Consider the following 27930-nt stretch of genomic DNA (forward strand, 5'->3'; position numbering starts at 1 on the left):
TTCTCCTAAGGCAGTGATGGTGAACCTATGACATGCGCGTCAGAGGTGACACGCGAACTCATTTTTTGGTTGATTTTTCTTTGTTAAATGGCATTTAAATATATAAAATAAATATCAAAAATATAAGTCTTTGTTTTACTATGGTTGCAAAGATCAAAAAATTTCTATATGTGACACGGCACCAGAGTTAAGTTAGGGTTTTTCAAAATGCTGACACGCCGAGCTCAAAAGGTTCGCCATCATTGTCCTAAGGCTTAGGAGGAGCCACATTCAAGGGGCCAAAGAGCCGCATGTGGCTGGCGAGCCGCAGTTTGCCGACCACGGGTCTAGGGCAGTGGTTCACAACCTTGGCTGCACATTAGAATCACCTGGGAATCTTTTTAAAATCCTGATTTCTGGGCCTCATCCTCCAGACATTCTGTTTCTTTGTTATGGGGTGGGGCCACAACATTAGTAACAAAGAAACAGAATTTCCGGAGGATGAGGCCCAGAAATCAGGATTTTAAAAAGATTCCCAGGTGATTCTAATGTGCAGCCAAGGTTGAGAACCACTGGTCTAGGGTGTCCAAATGCTTCCTTGGCCAGGATAAAGCCTCTCCTCTTAAGGCCTGGAAGAGAGGGAGGAAGCGGGGGGCGGGAGGGGGGGCGGGGGCAAGAACACTGTCCTTCACCAAGGCACAGACCCCTGATGGGGCTTATCAGTTCACCTGACACCCCAAGCAATTACTGCCACCTGATCCCTCATCATTGTTCTCTATCTCACAAGACTTCCCAACATCATCTGACATATACATCACCACTGAGAATTCTCATGTCCTTCAAAATGTGATTAAGTCTTTGTAGTCTGTTTCTTTTGGACACATCTTGAATCTGGTGTTCGAGGCCATGCTCTCCAAGTAGATAGAAAATGTTTTGTCAGCTGTGGGTCCCTCCTAGATAAGATGTACCATATGGTTGGCTATAGGTTTGTAAGTGGGAGGGAGTATTGGATGGAAGGCTCACTGAGGCCTTGGACAGGCTGTACTGGCAGTAATTCCCACCTGTGGAAGTAAAGGCTGAGGAGTTCTTAATAAGCCCGAGACAGCAGAGCTGAGCACAACCTTAGATGAAATAATGTGTTAAGTCTCGAGCCCAGTAATTCCTCACATGAGGTGTTGGCCCAGGCCTCCCTGAGAAGCTGTCATACAGTTTCAGGGGGGCCTCAGAAAGACTAGTGTGTCCATATTTTGGGGAAGCTAGTTTTCCTTGGACACAAGAAAGCTGTATTTTGGGTTTATTCTAATGTGACGGTTCCTCCCTACATTTTGAATAGATTCACCCAAGGAGCCTTTATAGAGTGATGCTTAGCCGCCACCCTTACAGGTTCTGGCTTAACTCTTCTGGGAATGGGACCTGGGCATTACCGTTTGCTGTTTGTTTTAAACTCACCCCGGGTGATGCTAATGTGTATATCCCAGGAGTAGCCAGAGTTGAGAACCACTTGTCTATACCTTGCTTCTGCAAGGCTTCACTCCTCAAAGTGTATTCTGAGGACCCACAGCATCGGTGACTCCTTGAGGCATAATTTCCATATATCATTGTATACATTTAAGATATACAGCATAATGATTTAATAACGTGTATATTGTGAAATAACTACCACAATAAATTTAAGTAACATTCCTCACCTCACATACTTACCAAAAACATTTTTCTTCCCTGTGATCAGAGTATTTAAAATCTATTCTCTTAGCAACTTGCCAATATACAATACACTATTACTAATTATAGTCATCATGCCCTACATTACATTCCAGTACCTGCTTAATTTATAACTGTTGACCAACTTCAATTTCCCCGGCCCCCTAACCCTTGGCTCTGGTCTGGCAACTACAAATATGATTTCTTTTTGGAGGAGTCTGGTTTTCTGATTCCTATCTGTGAGGTCAACACTCTTTGTCCTTCTCTGTATGACTCAGTTCACTTAACATAATGCCCCCAAGGTCCAGCCATGTTGTTGCAAATGGCAGGACATACATAAATAACCTTTTCTTTACCTGGTCATATGTCAATGGACACAGGTTGTACCATGTTTTCGTTATTGCAGATAATGCTGCACTAAACAGGGAGGTGCAGATATCTTTTCTTCCACATAGCAGCTTCATTTGCTTTGGATATATTCCCAGAAGTGGAATTGCTGATCATCTGGTAGTTGTATTTTTAATCTTATGTGAGTCCTCCATACTTTTTAAAAAAAATTTTAGCTATACAAATTAACTGCTTATTTTAACATTTTAACAGATGAAAAGATAAACTGATACACTGGATTGGGAAACCATTTAGTGTGTCTGTGGTGCTGGGGTAGTTGATTTATTCTGCTAAGTGCTGTGTGTAGCAGTGACCTCTGTTTCCCTACGAGGCCAGGTAAAGAGACTGCATCGGAGACAAACATAATTAAGAACAGAAATTAAATTCCAGAAGCCTGTTTAGAGAATGGACAATGGAAAAGAAACCTTTGAGCCCTGAACTAGAAAGAAATCGTTCTTTTTAAGTAATTTCAACGGTTAACTAGTCTTACTCTTCTTCTATACTGTGTTGTATTTTTTATTCCATTTAAACCAAGAAATAGAGAGCTGCTACATTTAAGCACTTGGCACATGTTTTCTCATTTTAATTTAGTTCCAGTGGGAAAGACTGGAGAGAAACATGTGCTTTCTTAATATCACAATTTAAAATCTGGCTCTAAAATAAAATTTTAAGACGGTACCAATTTCAACAATATTCAGGTTCAGTAATGCCTCATTTACCCCCATTGTGAGGGAAATCATGTGTTCTGGCAAGAGATCCTCCTAAAAACCTAAAGTTGACATTGTCCTTTAGTTGTAACAATGGGCATCTTTCTAAAATCTATCATTCTAGTCCAGCGCTGTCTAAGACATATAATGAGTCACCTGGGTAATTTAAATTTTCTAGAAGCCACATAAAATGTAAAAGAAATGGGAAAGTGAATTTCAATATATTTTACCTAACCCAATATACATGCAATTTACATTTTCTTACCAACTCTGAAATCTGGTGTGTATTTTATACTTGACAGCACATCTTTTGCAGTCCTGATTGGATTATTAACTATTAAATTGGAATGGTTAACTATTAATAACCATTAAATTGGAAAATGCAGCCGTAGTCCCTGCCTCAGTGAATGCACCATAGCAGACAGACTAAAGCTAAAATGGCCCGGCCAGTGATTCACAGTTCGCTCCTCACAGCAGGCACTTCAGGGACGCCTCCCAGTGCAAGGGCTCCAGGTTGGTTTGCATATTAGAGTATTTCTCTTGGTGGGAGGCCAGCTCTGTGAACCACCACTGTCACAGGACTGCCCTTGGGACAGAGCCAGGTCCTGAGGGCTGCGGTGGGGAGGGAGGCAAAGGGTAGGCCTGTCACTGAGTTCTCCAACACCACTTCCTTTTTCTGTGTTTCACAGGCAATTAATTTGATTTTCTATACTAGTAGAATCTCTTTATTCAAATCCACTTTAAAATAGAAATCTAATATATATAAAAGAGATAAATAAGCCCTGATATAAAATTTAAGAAACATTTATTTGATAAAACAATGAAGCTATTTGAAGACAATGAAAATCTAAAACGGAATTTCTCACGACAGTTATTTTATATTAACCTCAGCATTCATTAAAATAACCGTGAGAGCTTCAGATATCTTGAAACTCATAACAGTCTGAAAACTGGTTGGTTTAGGCTCAAGGAATCCCAGAGATCAAGCAGGCAAGAGAGGACTGGGAGGCCCTGACTGCCCTTCTCCTAGGAACCTTTGTCCCTGAGATAAAAGACACCACTTTGCTTTTACCAAGAAATTGCCTTTCCCATTGGCCTGTGTAGAACCTGCTCCCAAACTCTCGATTGTAACTTAGAATAATAGCTCCCCATATTATACGTGGTAGGATAGCTATCTCTTACCTCATGGCCATTTTCAATAAGTGATTTTAATATGTTTACTAATCTAAAAAATGAGTCCTTATGCTAATTTCCTACTTTAATATGAAGGCTGTGGAAGGGTAATTTTATTCCAAATCACCATAAGTACATCAAGGCATTTGGTACCAAGTTGTAACAGCAATGTTTGCTTCTCTATGCCTAGTACCCTGCTTCCAGAGTTACCCTCAGGAATAAAGAAGCATCTGTATATATGTTAGAATCACATAAATTAGTTTCTAAGGCGATGGCAGCCATTTTTTTTAGGAGAGATTATGGACACCAAACAGTGTAGAGATATAATACAAATCTTTACTTTTCCTAAAGAAAAGCCGGTAAAGCTAAGTGTTACCCCACATCCTTTCTGGAGCATGTACACAAGATGAGGAGTCTTTAAAAAATCCAATTACCTAAAACAGGAGAAACATTTGCTCATAAACTTGAAGGTGCTTATTCATATTTCAAGAACACACGCACATCCATGGTGGTCCCCACCTGGTTACTCACAGGAGTCCAGGCCCAGCAGCAGCAGCACTTGGAGCTCAGCAGACATGGAACCTCAGGTCAGTGGTGGTCCTGAGCCTTGAATCCAGGGCTACTGCGCTCAGACACCTCTTCACCTTTAATAGAGCCCTTACCTGGCAGCTAGAGGGTTTGAGTCATGTTTGTTTAAGAACTTTAAAGTATTTCAATGCAGTGATATTTTAAAGAAAGAAAGTGAGGAACACAAAGCTATTTTGCTACCTTTAGAAGTTATTTCAACATGAACCGTTTGGAACTGTAAAAACATTCCAACAGAGAGCACTGCCTCCTTAGACTGCTGTGTATATGTAATGTTAAAAATACACTACAATTAGAGAGTCATGACTTCTACAGAATGATATAAGATTCAAATGAAGGCACTGTGGGTATTTTAAAAAAAACAATAGTATAAAAAAAGGTTTTAGCCTTTTGTGAGTGAAGAATGTACTCTTATTACATAGCTCAAAGCCAATGATTAATATGAAAGAAACATATATGATAAAACCACACATACAAGAAGTCTTAAAAAATATTAGTTTGATTTCAAAACTATCTCCAAAATGACAGGGGAAAACAAATGGCTGAAAGTCCAATATTTCAGTCTTGATCTAGACTTGAGGACTTAATTCTAAGTCTTTTATTACATTGCAAGTTATTTAATTAAAATTTAAGTGTGATGCTTATAAATTCTATTCTCCTTAGAAAAAAATATATCTGTACATTTTTTTTCTATTTGAAATTCCCCACTTTTTCATTTTTATAGATAAAAAGGCAGATAAAGTTAATGAGGTGCCTTGGTAATTTACCCCTCTCAGCAATTTTATGTTTAACCTTGAGCTTTATTGCAACCTAGTTAAGTAGGAGAACATAAGAGGAAAGTCAAACAATGTTGCTTTTAATTCCCCAGTTTAACATGTATAAATAACAACTCTAAATGAAAAGAAATCAAATTGGGGATCTGAACAAGACACCTACAAAACTTCTTACAACGACTTCAGATATACAGACAAGTGGAAGCTTTTATCCTAAAAATTTTAGTGAATAGAATTGTCAGTTTCTACAGTGAACTATTTTAAATTTGGTCCTGGCTCCCAATCCACTGTGGGAATAGAGTAAACCTAGGGTAGGGGAGGCACTACAATACAATGAGCCATGATTTTCTGCAAAACTTAAACCTCAACCCCCTCCCCCAAAGGAATTTTTTTTACAGTCACAATAGTTAAAATGAATCTACACAGCTTAGTCTTATTACAATAATATTAAAAGTAGGTGAAAATATTTTAGAAAGGAAATGCAGCACATTCACGCAAGCACATTGGAAGCAAGGCAGCACGCAATACAGAGTGCAAACAAAACCTGCACAAGTACATCAAGAGTGAGAAGCAACAATAAGTTCAAGAAACATGTTTAATGTACTGTCTTTTCCCGAGGTGAAGACATTTATATGCACAGGTGCCAACTACTGCAACGCCAAGAACTACAAGAAACCAGAAAACAAATGACATGTAACTCTAAAAACTAATACCAACTTTCAAAATCCAGCAGAAGAAATGAATTTTGGTTACATTTCAGTGGGCAGAAATATGATTTTATTTAAGCCCATATACATTCATATTCTACTTGGACTCTTCACTGTCGAAATGCAATTCTCTGGAATCACTTAAAAAGTGCACAGTAAGCCAGAGAAGAGTCCTTGCTTAATTTAGAATATTACTCAAAACATATTTGTGATATTTAGGATTTGTTACTAAGTGGACCTATAGACTACAAGAGAATATAAATAACCAAACACAGGGTAGAATCTATCATAATAAAAGTATAATATGCTAATTAGACCAGACAGCCAAACGAACTTCTGGACGCCATTCTGGACATCCTTCCGGACAAAGCAGCAGCAGCGTGGGCCAAGGCAGAGGCGGTTAGGGGCGATCAGGTAGGTAGGTGAGCAGTTAGGGGCGAACAGGCAGGCAGGCGAGTGGTTAGGGGTGATGAGGCAGGCAGGTAAGCCAGCAGTTAGGAGCTAGTGGTCCCGGATTGCAACAGGGTGCAGGCCAGGCTGAGGACCGCCCCCCTCCATGCACGAATATCATGCACTGGGCCTCTATTATCATATAAAAGGTCAGGGATTTCTAGACTGGGTTACTTCATTCTAAGCCATAAAAAAACTATAGGAACTAAAAAAATAATTAAAAATGCATTTATACACATTACTATTTTGATTTAATGATATCCAAGTCTGGGAAACTTACGTACAGTAAGAACCACCACTGCAATGAGTCCTCCATCTGAGAAAAAATAAAACCAGTTTGGAAGTTAATAAACATAAACAGATTATTAAGTACTTAATAAATTAAACATGGCTTCGAATTCACTGGCAAAATGACCCTTTGACAACAGTGTTCAGAAGGAAAACTTAGGGGACCTAAGGTGCCTTTATAAAAAGACCAATCTTACTAAACTAGTCTAATGTGAAAAAAGTAATACATACTTTTCTTCATTTATTCGTCAAAAATCTTTATATTACATGTAACTGCCCCAGCCATATTTGATCCTTTACAGCGGTTCTCAACCTGTGGGTCGCGACCCCTTTGGGGGTCGAACAACCCTTTCACAGGGGTCACCTAAGACCATCGGAAAACACATATATAATTACATATTGTTTTTGTGATTAATCACTACGCTTTAATTATGTTCAACTTGTCACAGTGAAATGGGGGGTCACCACAACATGAGGAACTGTATTAAAGGGTCGCGGCATTAGGAAGGTTGAGAACCACTGCTTTAACATATATTGTGTGAACTATCTGAGCCTAAATAAAGTATGATACACCAGCCTATTAGAGAAAAAAACTAGCCCAACTTATAGTAGGTTAAGGCTATGAATGGCTACAAGATATGAATAGAAAGAAAATTTACTTACAAATTGCCATTACAAAAATAATACTATCACATGGAAAGCAAGTTAGGTTTTATATATTTCAACCTACAAATAAACACAGCAATTGAGAAAGTTCGATTTGAGGGACCTCTTAAAAACTGTACTATCATCCAAATATCAACAGAACTTCTTCAAAATAGACTCACCCAGGCCAAAAACCGACTTGTGTGCATGGGCCACGAAGTTTCAATGGCACTGTACGTGCACGCCCGCACATGGTATTTTGTGGAAGAGCCACACTCAAGGGGCCAAAGAGCTGCATGTGGCTTGTGAGCCGCAGTTTGCCGACCACTGGCCTAGCAGGTTTGGCTCAGTGGATAGAGCATTGGCCTGTGGACTACAGGGTCCCGGGTTTGATTCCGGTCAAGGGCCGGGGTTGCGGGCTCGATCTCCAGTAGGGGTCATGCAAGAGGCAGCCAATCAATGATTCTCTCTCATCATTGATATTTCTGTCTCTCTCTCCCTCTTCCTTCCTCTCTGAAATCAATAAAAATATATTTTAAAAAAACACTGTATTATCTCCATGTGTCTACACATACTACTGCTTCCATTTGTCATGGTCTCTGTGCTATTAAAATAAATACACATGTCAATTATCACATGACAGGTTGTTTCTTCTTGAACTTCACATAACTGAAAAATGATATTTCCATGGAGAATTCTAAGGTCTCATAATGGAGTATTATTAATAACCAAAATATTACCTAAATCATTGGCCCCAATTTGTGAGTCACCATTTTCTTGGAATCTTCTAGAAGAAAAGAAATAATTTTAAAAAGTAGTAAAAAATAGTAATGCTTACAGACTCCTAAATTCATAGGTTTAAGTTTTTGCCTTTGTACAAAATCTTATAATTTTATTTTCCTTATAAAAATTATGTGAATATTTCTCATTTAAAGTAGTATCATAAATATTATAAATTTATATTCAGTCACCAGCATTCTTCTTCCTCTCCAGTAACAATTCCTGTGACGATATTCTGTGGTACAGAATGCAAATTTATTATCAGTGTATCCTCAATATTAACCTATGGATTCAGTGTGATTCTACTTTTAATTAGGCAATATAGGAGAACTTAATAAATGATTTTGAGGTTATTCTGTAATGCTGAGTAATTTCAATATAATAAGGCCCATTTATGACAAACCTATAGCTAACATCATACTTGATGGTAAAAGACTGCAAGTTTTTCCCTTAAGATCAGCAACAAGACAGGATGACTGTGTTTGACATTTCTATTAAACATAATATCAAAAGTTATAATCAGAGCATTTAGGAAAGAAATAAAGCATCAAAATTGGGAAGGGAGAAGTAAATTACCTCTGTCCTAGAAGATGACATGATTTTTTAAACTAGAAAACTGTAAAGATTGCACACACAGACACGCACACACACTCACCTGTTGGAACTAATAAATATGGCAAAGTTGCAGTCTATAAAATCAACAAGTAAAAATCGGTTCCATTTCATTACACTAACAATGAGCAAACTAGAAAGGAAATGAAGAAAACAATTCTATTTACAATAGCATCAAATAAGAGTAAAATCTGCCCTGACCACGTGGCTCAGTTGGTTGGAGCATTGTCCGATACACCAAAAGGTTGCGGGTTTGATTCCTGGTCAGGCCTCATACCTAGTTTTCAGGTTTGATCCCTGGTTGGGGCATGTTAATGGGAGAGAAGCAATATCTCTCTCTCTCTCTCTCTCTCTCTCTCTCTCTCTCTCTCTCTCTCTCCTCTCTCTCTCCCTCCTCTCTCTCTCTCTGCCACCCCTTCCCCTCATTCCAAAATCAATAACATACCCTTGATTGAGAATAGAAAAAGAAGTAAAATACTTAAAAAGAAATTTAACCAAGGAGGTGAAAGATTTCTACACTGAAAACTACAAAACACTGCTGCAAGAAATAGAAGACAATAGAACTAAATGAAAAGACATCCTGTGTTCATGCATTGGAAGAGATGATATAGTTAAGATATTGATACTACACAAAGCAACCTACAGACTGTATGCAATGCCGTCACCATCTTAAATATGCATTTTTGCAGAAATAGAAAAACCCAGCATAGTTCAGTGGAACCTCAAGGGACTAGGAATAGCAAGGATAATCTTGAAATGGAAGAGCAAAGTTGAGAGAACTCCCATTTTCTGATTTTAAAACGTACTCAAAAGCTACAATAATCAAAACACAGTGGTACAGGCATAAATAAAGGCCAACCAATTGAGTATAATACAGAGCCCACAAATAAACCTTCGCATATATGGTCAAATGATTGTATGGAAGGGTGCTCAGAACATTCAATAGGGAAAGGGCAATCTTTTCAACAAATGGTTCTTGGAAAACTAGATACGCAAAAAAGAATAAAGGTGGATCCTTTTTTTTTTTTTACATCATGTACAAAAATGAATTCAAAGTAGATCAAAGAACTAAATATAAAGCCATAAAACTCATCGTGAAAAACCACAAAGGACAAGCTTCATGATGTTGGATCTGACTATGATTTTCTGGGTGTGACACCAAAGCATAGGCAGATAAAAACTTTTCTCAATGGCCATTAGCAACAGAGTGAAAAGCAACCCATAGAATAGGAGGAAACATCTACAAGTAATACGTCTGATAAGGGATTAATATGCAAAACACACAATGAACTCCTAAGATTTAGTGACAGAAAAAGCCCCAAATCAAAGTGTGCAAAGGACTTGCAGAGACATTTGCCCAGATGAGAGACACAAAACCCCAATAAGCACATGAAAATATGGTCACTAGTTATTAGGAAGTGAAGATAAAACCACAATGAGCTATTACTTTATATACATTAGGATCACTAATATGAAAAAAACCACTGACAACCATTTTTAGAAGTAGCTAAATTGGAACCTTCGCGCGTCACTGGTGGGAATGGAAAATGGTGCAGCTGCTGTGGAAGACAGTACGGCTGCTCCTCAAAAAGTAAACACAGATTTGCCACATAACCCAGCCACGGTGGGTGTATACCCCCCAAAATTGAAAACAGGCCTCAAACAGTTACTCAAATGCCCATTATCAGAGAAGCATATTCAGAATGGTCAAAAGTTGGAAACAACCCAAGTATCTATCATCAGGTGAATGGATTAAAAAAAAAAAAAAGGTGGTAAACTACAGACAATGGAATATTACTCAACCATAAAAAGGAATAAAATTCTGATACATGCTACAAGGTAGATGGACCTTGAAAACGTTATGCTAAGTGAAATAAACAGAAAATAATTCCACTTCTATGAGGTATAGTCAAATTCATAGAAAACTGAATAGCAATTGCTGAGGCTGGGGAGAGAGGGAAGTGGAGAGTTGTTGTTTAATGGGTACAATGTTTCAGTTCGAGATGAAAAAGTTTTGGATATATAGAAGTGATGATTGCACAACAATGCAAATGTATTGAATGCCACCAAAATGTACACTTAAAATGGTTAGAATGCTAAAAATAAAATACAATAAAAGTTCATGCACAAAAATCAGCATAGAATGGCTTGAACATTTCTGAAAAGGAAGTGTTCTTCCAGATATTAAAACATATCATTTTTAGTTTGATATCGTCCCATTCATTGATTTTTGCCTTTACTTCCCTTGCCTTAGGGTTCAAGTTCATAAAATGTTCTCTACGACCAAGGTCCATAAGTGTGGTTATCTTTATTTTCTTCTATGTAACTCATTGTTTCAGGAATTATATTTAGGTCTTTGATCCATTTTGAATTAATTTTTGTACACGAAAACAAACTGTAATCCAGTTTCATTCATTTGCATGTGGCTTTTCAGTTTTCCCAGTACCATTTATTGAAGAGACTATTTTTACTCCATTGTGTGTTTCTCTTCCTTTGCCAAAATTGATTTGTCCGTATATTTGTGGTTTTATAGCTGGGCTCTCTATTCTGTTCCATGGATCTATGTGTCTGTTTCGCTGCCAATACCATGCTGTTTTGATTATTGTGGTTCTGTAGTATAATTTGAAGTCAGGCAGCATGATAAATCCAGCTTTGTTCTTTTTTTTCCTCAGGATTGTTTTGGCTATCGGGGTCTTTCGTGATTCCATACAAATCTGATGATTTCTCATTCTATTTCTAAAAAAATGACATTGAGATTTTGATAGGGATTGCATTAAATTTGTATATTGCTTTGGGTAATATGGCCATTTTAACTATGTCGATTCTTCCAATCCATGAACATGGGATATTTTTCCATTTTGTTGTGTCTTTTTCAATCACTTCTAATAATGCTTTGTAATTTTCAATATATAGGTCTTTCACATTCTTTGTTAAATTTACTTCTAGGTATTTTAGTCTTTTTGTTGCAATTGCAAAAGGAAATGTTCTTTTTATTTCTTTTTCTGAAGTTTTGTTGTTAGTATACAGGAAGGCAGTGGGTTTTTTGCACATTGATTTTGTATTCTGCAACTTCACTGTTATTTATTGTTTCTAATAGTTTTTTGGTGGGTTCTTTAGAAGTCAAAAGTGACAGTTTTGACTTCTGCCTTCCATATTTAGATGGCTTTTATTTCTTTGTCTTGCCTATTGCTCTGGCTAAGACTTCCAGCACTATATGTTGGAAAAAAGTGGTGAGTGGACATCCTTGTCTTGTTCCTGATATTAGAGGAAAAGCTTTCAGTTTTTCACCATTGAGCATGGTATTAGCTGAGGGTTTATAATATATGGCCTTCATTATATTGAGATACTTTCCTCCTATTCCTATTTTATTATCAAACTAAAAAGCTTCTGTGCAACAAAAGAAACTGACAACAATACAAAGAGGCAGCCAACCAGTTGGGAGATGATATTTGCAAACAGTAGCTCCGACAAAGGTTTAATATCCAATATTTTAAAAAGCTCATAAAATTCTACACCAAACAAACAAACAACCCAATCAAAAAGCAGGCAGAGGACCTGAAAATACACCTGTCTTAAGAAGACATATGAAGAGCCAATAGATATATGAAAAGATGTTCCATCTTACTAGCAATTAGGGAAATGCAAATCAAAACTGCAATGAGATACGACTACACCTGTTAGAGTGGCCACATTCAACAAGACAAGCAATAAGTGTTGGAGAGATTGTGAATAAAAGGGAACCATCATTCACTGCTTGTGGGAATGTAGAACCACTATGGAAAGTAGTGTAGTGATTCCTCAAAATATTAAGAATAGAGCTACCATATGACCCAGCAATCCCTCTCCTGGGTATATACCCGAAAATCTCAAGATCATGTATTGGCAAAGATATGTGCACCCCTATGCTCATTGCAGCATTATATTCAGAGTGGCCAAGACATGGATACAACCAAAGTGTCCTGCAATAGAGGAGTGGGGAAAGAAGATGTGGTACATATACACAATGGAATACTACTCAGCCAGAGGAAAGGATGAAATACTGACATTTGCAACAACAACAGGATGGACCTTGAGAATATTGTGCTAAATGAAATAGGTCAGTCAGAAAAAGCTAAGAATCATATGATTTCAATCATATGTGGGATATAAAAGTGGAACTCGTGAACACACACAGCTGTGGTTGCAAGATGGAAGTGAGTAGGGAGAGGAGAAGGGGGTCCTAATATAAGGTGACAGAAGAATACTTGCCTTTGAGTAACAGGCACATGGAGCAATAGACCGATCTTGTTATATAGAAACCCACACCTGAAAACCACAGGATCATATTGACTAGTGTCAGCCCAATACATTTAATAAAAATTTTAACTTATCACTGTAATACAGTGAAAAATAGAAGATTTGTTGTTGGGACAGGAATGGACAGAGTTCATGGGAACAGAGAGACAACTATAACTCCTATGAATTTACTGTATGTTAAAAACTGGCACTTCAAAACAGTTGGAGAGAAGACATTAGATGTATATACCAAGTGATTTAAGTGTAAAGAATGCAATCAGAACATATGGCTGGATTTTTTATATAATTTCAGCATGGGGAAGACCTACAACTTTTGTAATAAAGGTACAACACACATAGCCATTGAAGAAAAAAATTAATACATTCAAGCACTTATTAACGTAAAACTTCTGCACATATAAATGACCACTGATAGGAAAATAGTTAAATAAATACGATATACATTATAGTCATCATTAAAAGGATAGGAATAAATCTAAATGCAATCCCAATCTAAGACTATAAATGTAAAATGTGAGGGTTAAAAAAAATATGAACAGCATGATTCCAACTCTGGTTAATAACAACAAAACATGCTAAAATATGTATATCTACTCATATAAGGATATTAATGTACAGTAACAGATAAAAAGACAACTAAACTATTAAGTGATTAATTCAGGAAATCAAGTAGAGAAACAGGAGACTAATGTTTTTCTCTGTACACTTTCTGTAATATTTGAACTTGTACTAATCTATATTTGTATACTACTTATCCTATATAATAAAAGCCTAATATGCAAATTGACTGAACAGTGGTACGACTGGTGAAATGACTGGTCACCATGATGTGCACTGACCACCAGGGTGCAGATGCTCAATGCAGCAGCTGCCCCCAGCCCACAGGTCCCAGGCTGGCCAAGGTGGGTGGCAGCGGGGGCCGCAGATCGCCCCACCAGTCACCCCACAGATCAGCCCTAATTGCCAGCCCGGCCTAGGGACCTTACCTGTGCATGAATTTCATGCACCAGGCCTCTAGTATAAGTTATAAAGCACAATCTATATCCAACCATATAAAATCTTAAAAGGAAATAGAGCCCTGCCAGAGTTGCCCAGTAATTGAGTGTTGCCATATGAACCAGAAGGTAAAGGTTTGATTCTGGATCAGGGCACATGCCCAGGGTTCAGGCTCAATCCCCACTAGGGGGCCTGCAGGTGGCAACTGATCAATGATTCTCTCTCATCATTGATGTTTCTATCTCCTCTTCTTTCTCTCTGAAATCAATAAACCTACATTAAAACGTATGTAAACAGAAAGTTACTAAACCTGAGACTAGTAATTGTAGGTTTTATACTGAGAGGTATTGACACTGAAAAATATGTAATGAAGATGAGACCAACTACTTGATAATTTCTACATCTTTTTCATTTATATGATGAATTATGCCTTTAGATCTTAATCTTTTTAGATAAAAATTCCCCTGCTTCAGTGTTCTCTGAAAAATGATTGCTATACATTTTTACACATAAGAAATGCCAGAAAACAGAAATTTAAACACCTGTGTGATGCACATAATATGTGAAGACACTATGAAAACATAAATTCAAGTCCCACTTCTGTCATTGGAATGAATAGGAGATAGTGTTAATTACAAAAACTGTTTATTTTTCATTATTCCATATCATTGAAATTTAATGTCCAAGAAATAAGTTCTAAACAAAAAAGAACCACCCCCCCCCCTTTGTACCTTTAATACATTTTGGGATCTTAGGCTCCCAAGTACTGTCAGCTCCACAGACAATTGTGCTGCTGCCTTCAAGGTAAAATCCCTCCAGGCATTCAAAAGTAACCTCTGATTTATACTGAAATTTTTTTCCAAATCCTGATGCCAGTCTTCCATTCTCCAGTGCTGGATATTCACATTTGACGACTGAAAAGTGAAGAAATTTCAGAATTAATGGAAAGCTGTTTTACAGGGGAAAGAAAAACTAGTACAAATTAGTAATTTCCCCTGGGAACAAAGAGGCAAGGTATGGAAGACAGAATGTTAACTTAAAAAACAAACAAACAAACAAACAAACACTTTATTTGTGCATTTCCTTCCTAGGTAAACAGATATAGAGACATCCCACCTAGAACAGACTGCCATTACAGATGGTTGGTTTCCTATAAGTTTTCCCATTACTGACAAGTTTTCAGAAAGATCTGATTACCACATACAATTTTCAGATAAGTTCAAAAGCACTTTTGATGCCTTTCAGTGCTAGGAATTTTTCAAATTTCAGGCTTACACTGACTTAGTACCCTGATCTTCTAAAAAGGCAGGAGAGGCTCTTGTAATAAGATAATGCTTGAGCTCAAAGGTAAAAAGTTAAAAAGAAGTTAGGCATGTAAACATATGCAGAGAGAAAGTTATCAGGTATCAACAACATGCAAGAACTGGGATGTGCAAGAAATAGAAAGGCCAGTGAACTTAAGGTCATGTTTTCCAAATATTTTGGACTGGAACTCAGGGATCAAACCCCACATTTTATATTGTAATCTCACAGGTCTGAGATTAAGTTAAAACATAATAGTTAGCCTTCGTACCCATGTACTCAGGTATTTCCCATTCTGTTCTACTTCTTACAAAATAAAGTGCTGGGTATGATCTTCTAGATCAGTGGTTCTCAACCTTGGCTGCACATTAGAATCACCTGGGAATCTTTTTAAAATCCTGATTTCCGGGTCTCATCCTCCGGAAATTCTGTTTCTTTGTTATGGGGTGGGGCCACAACATTAGTAACAAAGAAACAGAATTTCTAGAGGATGAGGCCCAGAAATCAGGATTTAAAAAAAATTCCCAGGCGATTCCAATGTGCAGCCAAGGTTGAGAACCACTGATCTAGATTGATTTCAGTATCCAGCAATGGGTTTGGCAGACTTGGGGAAAAATCACAAACAAACAAAAAACAAAACAAAACAAAACAATGGCTGGGCAGTATATACAAGAGAACATCTTTTGAGATTAAATCTGAGGAATACATAGGGTCCATAATGCACTGCTTTTAAATCAGAAGAGTGCTCTTCCTCCTTAAATGTGGACCTGAATTTCCATCAACCTGGCTCACACTCTTTGCTCTTCCCTGCTGATTCACTTAGATTCCGCCCCATGCAATTTGTACCCCAATTTGCAAACCCAAACAGTTTGCAGTGACTTTTCCATATGGATCGCCTGTCCTGGCTCAGGCTTCAGACTTTCCTATAATCTCTCAAACAAGCAGCAGCTGGTGTCAGCATGCCCCATACCCCTCAATAAGAGGCCCCAGGCCTGCCATTGGCACTAGCATGCCTTGCTTTATATCTTGGCTTCTTCTGGGCACTTCAAGCCCAACACAAGTAGCAGCCGTATGAAGATTGCTCTGTAGTTCCTGACTGGTGGCCCCAGGTGGTGGCTGACTTTGCACCTTCATGGGACCCCCAGAGCCTGTGCACCCAGTAGACAGCTTCAAACCATGCCAGATCACAACTCTACACATCCACAAGCAACACTCTCAAGGATCAGACTCAGTGAGAACCCAAGCCCCACAGAGGCAAGTCCTGCTCCATAGGAGTGTCTTCTGCACAGCAGCTCTTCCACTGTCGTCGCAGCTGGTCCTTACAGCCATTTGGCCTGGGGGCAGTTTGTCCCAGTGGTACCAACAGTAATCAAGTCTCAACTACAACAAGACAGTGCACATAGCCCTCACAGGGGCACACATAGTGTGCCCAGCTCAGGTGACTGGGGAGGCTGAGCCAATGGGCCCTACAGGACACCTATTACACAACACCACTCTACCAATTGCAGGAGACATAGTAGCTTTATCTAATACATAGAAAAAACGCAGGGAAGAAGCCAAAATGAGGAGAAAAAGAAACATGTCACAAATGAAAGAATAGAGGAAATCTCCAGAAAAAGAACTAAATGAAACGGAAGCAAGCAAAACACTAGATACTGAGTTCAAAACAATGGTTATAAGGATGTTTGAGGATCTTAATGATAGCTTCAAGGTTCTTAGTGAGAATTTCTCAGGAAATTACTGAAAACATCAAAGAATGAAATAGGATGAGACAGAAATGAAAGGATACATGATCTGAAATGAAGAATAGTTTACAGGAAATCAATAGTAGAGTAGAGGATGCTGAGTGATTTGGAATATGAGGAAGCAAAAAACACCCAATCAGAGCAGCACAAAGAATAACTATGTAGATAGTTTAAGGAGCCTCTGGGACAACCTTCAAGCATACCAACATTCACATCATGAGGTTGCCAGAAGAAGGAGAGAGAGGAAAAATTATTGAAAAGCTATTTGAATAAATAATGACAGAAGACCTTTCCTACCTGGTAGAAAAAAAAATGGACTTACAAGTCCAGGAAGCACAGAGAGTCCCAAACAAGATGAACCCAAAGAAGTTCACATGAAGACACATCATAATTGAAATGTCAAAGGTTAAAGACAAAGAAGGAATCTTAAAAGCAGTTAGTTACCTATAAGGGAGCACATATATGACTATGAGCTGATTTCCCAATAGAAACGTGGCAGATCAGAAGGGAGTGACAAGAAATATTCAAAATGATGAAAAGAAAGATTCTACAATCAAGATTACTCCACCCAGAAAAGCTATCATTTAGAATTGAAGGTCAGATAAAGAGCTTCCCAGAGGAAAAATAAAGTAATATAATTCATCACCACCAAACTAATATTACATGAAATGTTGAAGGCTATTCCACAAGAAGAAGAAGAAGAGGAAAGAAGAAGAAACAACTAAATGCCAATAATTACATATCTATCAACAATTGAAACTAAAAATGAAAATAAACAATGAATTGTAAGAAAAAAAACACAGATGAATAAAATAGAACCAGAGGTATAGAAACATGGAACAGATGTTAGAATCTCAGAGGGAAGGAGGGAGGAAGTGGGTGGAGAGAGAGTAACCAAATAACTTATATATGCATATATGCATAGCCCATGGACAGACAATAGGATGGTGAAAGCCTGGGGTGGGGTGGGAACTGGGTGAGAGGGCAATGGTGGGGGAAACAGGGGACATCTGTAGTATTGTCAACAATTAAGGTTTAAAGAAAAATGAAGGATAAAACTTTCTTAAAGCCAGTGTGTGTTTATTGAGGCTCTGAAGGCAAAAAAATTTTTTAATTCATGTATATACATAATCATTAACAATATATAAACAGTTATGCCAAGAACATGTGGAATGAAGAGTGGGAAACTCTGAAAGTAGAACTAGTGTTTATTACTTGACATGCATAAAGTTAAATTAGAAACAAATTAGTTTGTTTTAATTTTTTTATATGTTGGCCAAATTATTTAAAAGTTGGTAAACCTTTCCACACTATTTACAAATGAGAGGGTAAAAAGTAGAAATATTATGACCTTTACACTCAGGAGGGTCAGGGCTCCATTGGTTACGCCCAGAACAAACAAGCTTGCTCTCTCCAACAAGGGAATATTCGTCTGGTCCATCTGAAGGCTTACAACTGTAAGTTACTTCTTCATTATATTCAAATGTATCTTTGTGGCTATTGGTGAATTCTCCATTGGCTATTTGTTGAGGTGGTCGACACAAAATCTCTTAAAGAGAGAAAAAAAGAGGACAGGAAAGACAAAAGAATATGTAAAAGATTAAGATGGCATTAGTAATAGCCTGTGAACTACCGTCAATAAGTTCATTACCATATTATTTCTACATCTAGTTGCAAATTCAATATCCATTTGAAACAAAGTTTATAGAAAGAAGTGTATTATCCCAATTCAAATCATCAATAGAGAATTGAAAATTTAGAATAAGCCCATTTTTTAAAATACCCATAGAAGGTACCTGTATGAAACACGTGTATTTGTGAGGCCACGCTAAGTTTTTCTAATCATAAGAGACACTGACAATTTAATGAGGAAATAAACTTATGACTTAGGAAAACTCAGTGCTAGTTGAGAAATGCTACATCCATTCCTGAATCAGTGGTTCTCAGGTATGCCACGATTTTGTCTTTTCTCACTGTCACCCTTAGAGTGGACAGTGACATTTTCCAATGGCTTCAGACTGTCTGATAATGCCGCAGAATTAATCTGGAGCTCTTCCTTTAAGCCAGATACTGAGGAGATTAGAAAAACTGTAAAGTGTCCGGCCAGCATGGCTCAGTGGTTGATCATCAACCTATGAACAAGGAAGTCACAGTTCGATTCCCGGTCAGGGCACATGCCCGGTTGCATGCTCGATCCCCAGTGGGGGGTGAGCAGAAGGCAGCTGATCAATGATTCTCTCTCATCATTGATGTTTCTGTCTCTCTCTCTTGCTCTCCCTTCCCCTCTGAAATCAATAAAAAAATATTTTTTTAAAAAAATGTAAAGGAATGACACTCCACTGTTTTGGAAACGTTTGATCTTACAAAAAAAAATATATTGCATTTGTTAACATATATTGAGTTTATTGTTCTTAAAAATGAATTAGTAAATAATTATTATAAACGTCTCTGTTTTAATCCCAATGTAAAGAATATAAATATCACTAACCCACCTGCAGGAAAGCTCTGTGGGGTCTTGGTTAATTGTAAAGAATACAGGGGACCCCAGGCCAAAAAGTTTCAGGACTGCTGCTCTAAATTCTAAAGACAGAATGTACTTACTTTCACAATGTGGTGGCTCCTCACTCCATTCCACATCGTTTCCAGAGAGTTCACAATGTAGAATTTTTGTTCCAACTAAGGAATAACTAAATGAGAAAAGAAATGATTATTGTTTATCAGTTAACAAGAACACATAATAATGAAGAAGTTTTTATTTGGTTGTTTTCCGGCACTACAGTAGCTTCAGGGAGAAGTTTCTGAAGTGACAGGTATAGAATGTGTTAAGTGAATCTGCAATGTAATCAAACGCAGAGATTCTTCATATGAACACACGTTGGCCTAGAGCAAAGTGTCTAAAAAAACCTGTCACGCCTGACAGTCTGGTGATTGCCACCTCTGGCAGGCACAGCACACTGTCACATCTGTGTCCTTGCTCATGCCATTCTGCTCTGTCAGGGCAACGACTCAGCAGCGAGATCTGGCCCCAGCGCTGACCTGACTGCATTCAAGTCCCAGCTCCAAGACTGACTTGTTTGTTGAGCTTGGACAAGTTGCTTAATGTTTCTCTTTATTTTTTAATTTTTTGTTAACCCACACCCAATTGTATCTTTGCAATTAATTATTCGGGAGAGTTGAAGGCGGGGGAGCGACAGAGAGAGAGAGAGAAACATGGAAGTGAGGAAGACACCTCCATGGGGCTGCCTCTTGACCTGGGCTGGAGATCAAGTCCCCAACCCAGGTATGTGCCCTTGATCAGAATCAAACCTGGGACCCTTCAGTCCACAGTCCGGCGCTCTAACGGCTCAGTCAAACCGGCTAGGGCTGGTTCCCTTTCTTAAATTCCCCACCTGTGGAAAGGTATATACTTCGTGGGGTTGTTTTGAGTAGTAGGTGTATTAGCATCAGGAACACAGGAGTGCTAGGCAAGTTTTTGATGTTATGAATACTCTTCAGATTAAGAGTATCTTCCTAGGTAGAGCTCAGGGAGACCCCTACTCCATGAAATCTCTGATGGTTGTAATTCACAGAACTCTCTCCTCCTTCTGGGCTCTCCTATAATGAGCCTGAATAAGTCTATTTCTGTGTAAATCCCACTTATGTATATATTGTGCTTTTCAATGAGGCTAAAACTTCTTTGAGGATAATCTATGTCCACCATTTTCAACCTTCTTCATCTCATGGCACACATAAAATAATTACTAAAATTCTGAGGTACACCAAAATATATATTTTTTGCCCATCTGGCAAAAAGAATAGGTATAATTTTGATTCATTCATACCGGTTGGCTATTATTATGTTGGCAGCTGTCAGGCTTTATTTGAAAGTCTAAGAGGTGAGGGCGCCAACTAAATGGTCAGGTATTGCATGTTTTAAAAGTTCTGTGGCACACGGGTTGAAAATTGCTGGTCTCTGTCCTAACCTTTTGGTAGTTCAAAAGGTAGACTTTCTCTCTACTATTGATTGGATATTCTAACTTGATCTCATTTAAATATAGTGACTAAAACCACCTATTCATGCTTCCAGCTGACTTTTCCTCCGAGGCTAATTCACTGACTTATAATGTATTAGGAGAGAATCCTGGAATGATGGCAGGGTAGGAAGCACCAAGAATATGTCTCTGCAAATAGACAACCATTTCACTGCTAGAATCTGCCTGATGTCATTGTTTTGAACTCTGAGATCTGTTGAAGGTTTGCACTTTCCAGGAAATCCTTGGAAAAGTACAATGCAGGAATATTGGACAATTTCAGCTGTTAGCACAGTGGCAGTTACCCATCCCACTCCCACAGCAGGCAGCTGTGCATGTGTCCTTCAGGCAGCTTATAGGCAATCTAAGGGACCCAGGGTGTGCAGAAAAGACCATGTCCTTGGGGATCCGTGCTCTCATAATCCACTGCTGTTGATGATCACAGAGAGGCAAGACCCATCCTTCCAGGGGATTCACAGACCCAGAGATCATCGCTCCATCCTTCATTTTTCACTTTTCTCCTTTTAGAAGACAGGCATTATAAACTGTGGATTTAAGCAACAACTGTACACCAAATATGAGGGAATGCGCATGCCCAGAAGAAGGCTGAGTTTACATGTCAGGCTGATCCTCAGCACAGAGACACGCTTCACCGATCAAAAAACAAAACAATAACATAACACAATAAACCCTAGGAAATGGTGAGAATTTGATATTTAGAGTTACCTCATGATTACATTCAAATGTCAAGTTCAACAAAAAATTATAAGGCATATAAAATAATAGGAAAGTATGGTCCATTCAATGGAAAACATAAACCAACAAAAAGAATATTCCTGAAAAAGCCTGAGGGGACACGTACTAAAGACTTGAAAATAGTCAGCGAAGCTGCATGTCCATCTTTCGCAGGCCCTCTTGGGGACAGATCTGCAGTTTTCAGTTCCATAGTCCCCTTTCCCTTCCTGAGGCAGCTGATGGCAGTTGCAGAGACGCGGGAATTTGTGAGTACCCTGATGGGCAAGACCATCCCTCTCCAGGTTGAGCCCAGTGATACCACTGAGAACGTCAAAGCCAAAATCCAAGAAAAGGAGGCTAAACAGTCAACAGATACCTCATCAGGAATTTGGGGGCCAGAAGACATTGAACTAATAGACACAAATAAAAAAAATGTTCAACCAAATATCCTCTCTACAGTAAAACTGTGCTGCAAAAGTGAGGGAAATATTAAGACTTCCCCCGAAATGAAAGTTAAGAGAATTTGCGACCACTATTCCTCACCTGCAAAAATGCTCAAGTATGTCCTAAAAGATGAAATTAAAGGACACTAGTGAGTAATGTTATCTAGACAGTCAGTCCTAGTATAAGGCAGTTTCCCTTAATGGCCACGATGGTACTGGGGGAAGATTTTTCCACTAAGTGCACCAAAAGCTATAACGATGTAAGGACTGGACCTGAGTGTGCCAAAAAGTAGCAAGATAATTGCATTAAAAAAATCCCTCCCCTCTCTATCCATATAAGTTCTGTGAGCTTGGACAGGATGGTCAGATGACCTTTGAGCTGTGAATTCCAGGTCTCGGGCACTTGAATGAAGCCTCTTTCTTTTTGCACCCATGTCTGCCTCACAAGTTTGGGTTTTATTGCAGCAGGCATCCAGCCATACATATTTTGGTTACATTAAGTCATGCCATATGAATCAACATCTCACTGAAGGTATATACATGGGCAATTATTAAATCTAGTATTTTGTAACAATGGTCTGTAAATGCCTGTTTATCTTCTATGTGAATTAAGAAACAAAGCATACAATGAAAATATATAGTGTAGAAGCCAGTATTTAAATTATTATTGTAGATGATAGGATGATATTAACAACCCAAAGGAGTGAGGATGCAATTTATTGAGTTTAAGTTGGTATAAATTAAAATGACAGTGTTATAACTCCAGCATGTTAAAAGTAATCCCCATGGGAACTACAAACAAAATCACTATAGAATATATATAAAATAAACTGAGAAAGGAATTCCAATATTTCATTACAAAATCTAGCAAATGAAAAGATAATTGCACAAAATGAGAGGCAAAATAAAATTTTTAAAAAAGCTTTAAGCAAACAAAAAGCGCTCTCCTTGTCAGTAATTACTTGAAATTTAAATAGATTAAATTCGACAATCAAAATGTAGATATGGGCAGAATGGCTACAAACAAAAGATCCACCTATGTGCTCACTTGGGATTCAAAGAGATGAACAAGTTCAAAGTGAAAGGATGGGAAAAGATCTTCCACCCAAATTGTCACCAAAAGAGGGTAGTATCACTATACTAATTCAGGCAAAATAGACTTTGACTCAGAAAAGGTTATAAGAGACAAGAAGCACCTTATATTTTAATCAGTTTTACAGACTGCAAGAAGATATAATAATTACAAACATTTATGCACCAAATGACAAGCCTTCAAAATACATGAAGCAAAACCTGACAAAAGTTTAGAGAGAAATACCCATTTCCATGAAACAGGCGTTTCTCCAGTAATAGTTAGGAGACTTCAATATCCCACTCACAATGATAGATAGCACAACTAGACTGAAATAAGTAAGACTGAAAATAGAGGACTTCAACTGCTAGATCTCACAGACATAGAGCACCATGGAATGGAACATACATTAACCTCAAATGCACATGGGGCATCTTCCACGATAGACCACATGATGAGCCACAAATTAATATTAACCAATCAATAAGTCTTAAAAAGATAGATATGGTACAAAGTATCTTCTCTGACCACAATGGGATAAAGTTGTGAAACAAAACCTTCGCAGAATGAAGTTTTCCTGAAGGAATGGGTTTATTGACTTGCCATACAGTCACCAGAAAAAAAGAACCAGGTCAGGGGAATGCAGTCTAATCCACCAGCAGCAGGGAGATGAAGGCAAGCATTTCCGCCATCCTGGTTTAATGGGGTTCTTTTACAGCTTTGAGTAGAAAGATGTAAGTTATTTTGAAGGAATAGATAAGGGGTAGGAAGAAGGGAAAGTAGAGCTAGTTCTGGGATAGGTGCATAGATGGGAGGAAGAAGTGTTTACTGCTTTTGGACTGTTGGTTGGACAGTCTGAAAAGTTCATGTGGAAGCTGGGTGCAGTGAAATCTGGTAGTCAGCTACCCGTTACTGAATAGGAGCAATACTACCTCTTACATTCACACTATTCTGAAACAGGTCTGAATGTTGACTTAAAGTTTCAACACACACATTTCCTGAGTTTCTGCCCTTTCTTCTGTTGACTAACACCCCGTCTCTCTCTTGCCTACCCTCCAGCTACTATAGTTTAATTTCGGACCATGTCACCATAATTACTACATTTTTAATACTATGATAGGCTTATTATGACTTACTTGAGGCCTGGTGCACAAAATTTGTGCACTCGGGGGGGGGGGTCCTTCAGCCCGGCCAGTGCCCTCTCGCAGTCTGGGACCCCTCGGGGGATGTCCACCTGCTGGCTTAGGCTCGCTTCCTGGGGGATTGGGCTCAAGCTGGCAGTTAGACATCCCTCTGGCAGCCTGGGAGCCCTCAGGGGATGTCCACTTGCCAGCGGAGAGCAGGCCTAAGCTGCAGTCGGACATCCTTAGCGCTGCTGAGGAGGCAGGAGAGACTCCCACCCCCAACGCTGTACTGGCAGCCATCAGCCTGGCTTGTGGCTGAGCAGAGCTCCCCGTGGGAGTGCACTGACCACCAGGGGGCAGCTCCTGCATTGAGCATCTGCCCCCTGGTGGTCAGTGTGTGTCATAGTGGCCAGTCATTCCCAGTCTTTCTGCTGTTCGGGTCAATTTGCATATTACCCTTTTATTATATAGGAGTGCCTGGCCAAGCTGGGTGAGGGGCTGATGGCTGTTTGCAGGCTGGCACAGCCCCTTCACGGTGGGGGGGGGGGGGTCCCCGCTGGGGTGCCTGACCAGCCTGGGTGAGGGGCTGATGGCTGTTTGCAGGCTGGGGACAGCCCCTTCACGGTGGGGGGGTCCTGCTGGGGTGCCTGACCAGTCTGGGTGAGGGGCTGAGGGTCGTTTTCATGCTGGCTAAGCCCCCCAGCATAGACCCTCACCCCATGAGGGTGTGGCCAGCCTGGGTGAGGGACTGAGGCTATTTGCAGGCTGGCCACAACCCCCAGCCACCCAAGCTCCCAGTGGAGGCTGGTTGGAAGCAAGTATCTGGGGTTTATTTATCTTCTATAATTGAAACTTTGTTGCCATGAGCGGAGGCCAAAGCCGGCTCAGGGCAGGAGGGAAGCTTGGCTTCCTCCATCACCCGGACAACCAAGCCTCCTGCTTGGTGCAGCTCTGTGGCTGTCAGCTGCCATCTTGGTTGGGTTAATTTGCATATAGTCGCTCTGATTGGCTGGTGGGCATGGCTAAGGGCGTAGCAAAGGTATGGTCAATTAGCATCTTTGTCTTTTATTAGTGTGGATTAAATGACTAGTCGCCCAGTGCAAGAAGTCGTCCACATTGAAAGGAAATTAATTAGAAGAAATATTTTAATATCGCTATTCTCCCTTTCTCTATAATGGAAGTGTGAACCAAATTCACAATCCACAATGACAGATGGAAACATAGGCGTGCGATTTGCGCCAGTGAGAGCTTTATATGTATCACATATGCACCAGTCAACTTAGCCTTTTATAGATATAGAATAAACTTCCTTAATTAGACCTATTTCCTAAAAAGTTAGTTAAACTTTTTCCAGCCCAGTGAAGCACCCCAACTCTCTTTCAGGTAACTGTCAGCAACACAGTAGTAAATATATCAAAACAAAGCAGATTATTATTGTAGATCACACAGGGAGAACAAAGGGTAAAATATTTAACTGCAGCAGTACTGTTGTTTTTTTAATTTTTTTTTTATTGATTTCAGAGAGGAAGGGAAAGGGAGAAATAGAAACATCAATGATGAGAGGATCATTGATCACCTGCCTCCTGCATGCCCCCTATTGGGGATTGATCCCACAATTCAGGCATGTGGTTTTGGCTGGAATTGAACCCAGGACCCTACAGTCCACAGGCCAGTGCTGTATTCACTGAGTCAAACCAGCTAGGGCTGCAGCAGTGTTTGACTATATTCTGCACAGTGAGAAAACCTGAAGTCATTTTCAAGGTCCACCATTTCTTCTTTTCAATCGGGTCAAGTTTCTAAGCTTTCTAAATCTCCATTCCACTGAGTCTCCTATCCACCAACTCCAGGACTTCTGTGAGGATCAAATGAGATGAGGCCTGGGAAAACGCTTCACAGACATTTGGTTACAGTGTAAAATGTTTCCACCTGGGTGTTCCTGGGCTGAACAAACTGTAAGGACGCTAGTGGTCATTAGGGAGAGGAAGCTGGCCATTGCTACATGACGTCATTACCCCATGGTCAAACACTTAGCATATTAGCCTTTTATATAAGATCAGCGGTTCTCAACTTGTGGGTCGCGACACCTTTGGCCGTCGAACAACCCTTTCACAGGGGTCGCCTAAGACCATCCTGCACATCAGATAGTTACATGACGATTCATAACAGTAGCAACATTAGAGTTATGAAGTAGCCACGAAAATAATTTTATGGTTGGGTCACAACACAAGGAACTGTGTTTAAAGGGCCAGAAGGTTGAGAACCACTGATATAGCTAGATACAATTGTGCTTTCCTTCAATTTAAATTTCTTTCTATTTGTTGCACATCTTTTCAGTCTCCAAGGGTTGATTGGCTATAAGTACAACTTGTTCCTCAGAAAGCAAGATGAAATCAACATTGTGGAAATGCTTGAGAAGAGAACCAAACCAAAAATGGAACCAGAAACATTTACTTTATTCCTTCAAGGAGCAACTTACCCCTCATTGCAAGCATAGTGCGCTTGTGCGCCAAACTCCAGAGTTTCGCTCATGTAGACTATTTTGCCATTTGGAGGTTCTCTTGGCTGTGGACATGACTTTTCTAAAAGAAAAATTGCAAATTTGTTGTTTTATACCAATGACAAAACATATTTGAATCAAGATGAAAATTCTACATTGCTCTATTAAATGCATGGAAATATTTTCTTTCTTGTTTATTTTTATTACATTTATTGGCGTAACATTGATTAATAAGCGTATATAGGTTCCAAGTGCACATTTCTAGGATACATGATCTGTATATTGCATTGTGCTCCTATTACCCAAAGTCAAACCATCTTCTGTTACATATGTTTGGTCCCCTTTACTCATTGCTACCCCCGCAAATCCCCACCCTTCCCTCTGGTAACCACCAAAATGTTGTCTGTGTCTATGAGTTCCACTTTTACATCTTTTATGAGTGAAATCACACAGTTTTCAGCTTTTTATGACTGACTTATTTCACTTAGCATAATGTTCTCAAGGTCTGTATCCATGTTGCCGTTAATGGTCAAACTTAAGATTCACATTTACGCATAGAATCAATGGCCAAATAAAAAATTTCCTGGAGATTTTCAAAGCCTGAAAAAATAGATTCTAAATTTACATCCATCTGAGAAAACCATCATGGTAATGGGGGAATATGCCATCTAAAACGTGTGAAAATCTTTAGAGCAATAAAAATAAAAAATGTTGTGTACTTACTTGTACAGGCCTCCTGGAGAGGTGGTACCCAGGTGTTATCAGGCTGACAAACAGCAGAGGAAGGAAGAAGCGGAAAACGACGCCTGAATCCTGGGCGACACTCATATTTCACCTGGTACCCAGGATTGTAAGGGGGTGTAGGATCATCCTTGGGTTTCATAGATTCAAATCTTGGCAGCTCACAACAGGCATCTGAGCAT

At 39.1% G+C, this 27930-nt stretch overlaps 1 protein-coding gene across 1 annotated transcript in view; it reads right to left on the reverse strand.

The window, feature by feature from the left end:
- Window positions 1–9517: 9517 nt before the first annotated feature.
- Window positions 9518–27930, reverse strand: part of LOC308534729 (complement receptor type 1-like) — a gene marked incomplete at both ends in the record, with an annotated part of 184633 nt that continues 166220 nt past the window's right edge. Inside the window, 7 exons of the mRNA XM_081113291.1 lie at window positions 9518–9600; window positions 14811–14993; window positions 18484–18675; window positions 19101–19196; window positions 19728–19813; window positions 26987–27089; window positions 27731–27922. Of these exons, the coding sequence (XP_080969417.1) occupies window positions 9518–9600; window positions 14811–14993; window positions 18484–18675; window positions 19101–19196; window positions 19728–19813; window positions 26987–27089; window positions 27731–27922 (935 nt within the window). The remainder of the gene's footprint in view (window positions 9601–14810; window positions 14994–18483; window positions 18676–19100; window positions 19197–19727; window positions 19814–26986; window positions 27090–27730; window positions 27923–27930) is intronic.

This window comes from Myotis nattereri, assembly GCF_964212035.1.
Source record: "Myotis nattereri genome assembly, chromosome: 18".
In the NCBI taxonomy this organism is placed as follows: Eukaryota; Metazoa; Chordata; class Mammalia; order Chiroptera; family Vespertilionidae; genus Myotis; species Myotis nattereri.